At 45.5% G+C, this 2883-nt stretch overlaps 1 protein-coding gene across 2 annotated transcripts in view; it reads left to right on the forward strand.

Annotated features, from left to right (window-relative positions):
• Window positions 1-1261: 1261 nt before the first annotated feature.
• The window catches only part of SF3A3 (splicing factor 3a subunit 3), a 29353-nt gene continuing 27731 nt past the window's right edge, over window positions 1262-2883 (forward strand). Inside the window, exons 1-2 of one of the 2 annotated variants that reach the window (XM_007453790.1) lie at window positions 1262-1487; window positions 1769-1816. In XM_007453790.1, the coding sequence (XP_007453852.1) occupies window positions 1392-1487; window positions 1769-1816 (144 nt within the window). In that variant the 5' untranslated portion in view covers window positions 1262-1391. The remainder of the gene's footprint in view (window positions 1488-1768; window positions 1817-2883) is intronic. The other variant, XM_007453791.1, reaches the window with a different exon arrangement.

Raw genomic sequence — 2883 nt, forward strand, 5'->3', positions numbered from 1 at the left:
AAAGAGTGTTTAAATTGAAAAAGTAATACATGTATATGTTATGAAAAAATTTTCATGCTGTACTTTGGACATATACAAAGAAAAACGTCCCTACCATACCAGATCTTCCAATCTGTCTCCTCATAAACAACAATGGTTTACTGTTACTTGGATATCCTTCCAGAAATAATCTCTTTGTGTATTTATTTTTATATACACCGTTGTGCCTCTAGCTTTTTTCACTCTGTGTGGCCGTATTTCCATCTGAGTTCATACAGATTTTTTAAACAGTTTTATAGAGGTATAAGTTACATACCATAAAATTCACCCAATTTGAGTGTACGGTTCAATTAATTTCAGCAAATTTAATAGATTTGTGCCACTATCACCACAATCCAATTTTAGAACATATCTATCACCTCCAAAAGATTTCTTGCATCTTTTGCTGTTACTTCCGGTCTCACCTTCAGCAGCAGGTAACCGCTCATCTACTTTCTGTCTCTATAGATTTGCCATCCCGACATACACTAATGTCGTTTTTTGTGTCTGGCTTCTTTCACTTAGCATGATGTTTTCATGGTTCATCCATACTGTAACATTCCTTTATGGCTGAATAACATTCCATCGTATGGATACACCACATTTGGTTTGTACATTTACCAGTTAATGGCTTTTGGAGGTTACGTCCTGTTTTTCTTGATAATGAGTACGCTGCTATGAACGTCTGAACACACGGACATACGTTTTCATTTCTCCACCTAGAAGTGGACATATAGACTTGCTTCATTTTTTTTTTATAGCTGTATAGCATTTTACTGCTTGAATGTACCATATTTTATTTAACCAGTCCCCTGCTGATAGACAATTAGGTTGTTTCCATGTATCAAAAAAGAAAAAGAGAGAGGGAAGGAGGGAAGAAAAGAAACCCGCTATCGTCCCCATTTTACTGACAAGGACACCGATGTCCCGAGAAGGAAAAAACGTTGTCACAGGTCACACTGAGAGCCGGAGACACAAGTTCCGGTTCCCCAGCTCCCATTCATGCTCTTCAACTACTCAGTCCAGGTCCATAACCGCCCGGCCACGCGGCCGAGGAAGCCCGGGGAAGCCAGGTCAGATTCCTTACTGCCAGGCTGGTGGATTTCTGTATGCCCCCTAGAGGCACCTGTAAATCGTTCGGCATCGCGCCACACACCCCCGGCCAGCAGGGGCACTGCAGCCGTCTCCATAGCACTGACTGGGTCTCCTGCGGTGCTCACTTTTCCTCGAGTCCCCGAAGAACTTCCGGCAGTCGCGGAACTTAGGTGACGCCGGACGCGCCTCTTAGGGACGCGGGCGCGCAAGGCAGCAGGAGTTGTTTCCGGCAGTGTCGGTGTTCTAGCTTGATTTGAGGCGGCGGCGGAGGAGGGAAGATGGAGACAATTCTGGAGCAGCAGCGGCGCTATCACGAGGAGAAGGAACGGCTCATGGACGTCATGGCTAAAGAGATGCTCACTAAGAAGTCCACGGTGAGTGGGGCCTGGGCAGGGGCTACCCCTGAGGCTGGGCCGCATGCGCGGGTTCAACCTCTGAGAGTTTTCTTCGGTCCTCAGACCTGCCCCGCGCCCGCCCCTTCCCGGGGCTCCCTACCCGAGCTCCGACCTAGGTAACCTTCCCCCGGGCCCAGCGCCCAGAGGCCTCTCTGCTTGGGCCGCTGAGACCTGAGCGGAGAAGCTCCGCCCTTGGGCGGCCTTCCCAACTCCAGAACTCCGACTAACGGTGTCTTGTGTCACCGTTTGCCTTTCTTCAGCTCCGGGACCAGATCAATTCTGACCACCGCACACGGGCCATGCAAGATGTGAGTGCCCCGCTTAGCACTTCTCTTTGGGTCGCGATGGGCTGGAAGAAGGGGGCGGGGGCGGGGCTCACCTGGATCCCTGGTCAAAGGTAACCGGGTTGGCCAGTCGAGGGTTTGTATGCCTGCCAAAGGATGCTTAACCACCCTTGCTCGCTTCTGTGAATGGGGAACTCTTATTCATTCTTAATTACTTGGAAAGATGCCTCTTAGAGCATTCTGTATCCCATTGATGTGCAGTGAGTAGTTACCAGGAGTCAACCATTCGGGCTTAGAAGGTACTCTTCCTTCTCCCCAAAAGAGAATGCTGTGTATTACTGTTTTCCTCCCAGAACACTGTATTGAAGCATTTGAAGTATTTTTTGCGTACCACACTGCATTTTCCTAGTAATAGTTCAATTTCTTACTTTTAGAAAAGTAATTAAAATCAAAATACTGATACGTTTTTATGTTAAAGCTAAGTGGTAGGTAAATGGAGGTTCGTTATACCATGCTCTCTACTCTTGCATGTTTGAAATCTGTTTAGAAAAGAATAAAAGACCTAATCATAGAGTTTCTAATTTGGGTGAGATAACTAATAGTACAAGCCCCTAATCCCTTATCTAAATTCCCAAATCTGAAATACTCTGAAAACAAAAGGTTTTTTATTTGTTTGTTCTGGTAATTGTTTAGTGGCAAAAATCTGACTTGATCTGAACAGATGCGAGGCTTTTTATGCTCTTTATCACATTTAATAAGTAATGCGTAAGTTTCACTGCAGAACTATTAACAGGTGTTCCAGATTCCACTAGGGGTATTGCATGCAGTACCTTCCTGAACTTAAAAATTCCAAATTCTGAAACAAATCTGGTCCCAAAAGTTTTGGAGAAGGGACTACGTACTCGTATCATCCTGAGTTCGAATCCAAAAGAAACTGTGTGATGTTTTATTTAGTCTGTGCACTCCTCAGTCAAGCCTTTTGAGGTAGTGAAAATCATCTTGGACCGCCCTTTTGTCTTTGAGTGTCTTAGGCGGGAACTGCTGTTTACCAAAGGGCGACAATGGCTCTCTTTTATGACATTTGTAGGGAA

This window comes from Lipotes vexillifer, unplaced genomic scaffold (genome assembly GCF_000442215.2).
Source record: "Lipotes vexillifer unplaced genomic scaffold, Lipotes_vexillifer_v1.1 scaffold213, whole genome shotgun sequence".
NCBI lineage: Eukaryota > Metazoa > Chordata > Mammalia > Artiodactyla > Lipotidae > Lipotes > Lipotes vexillifer.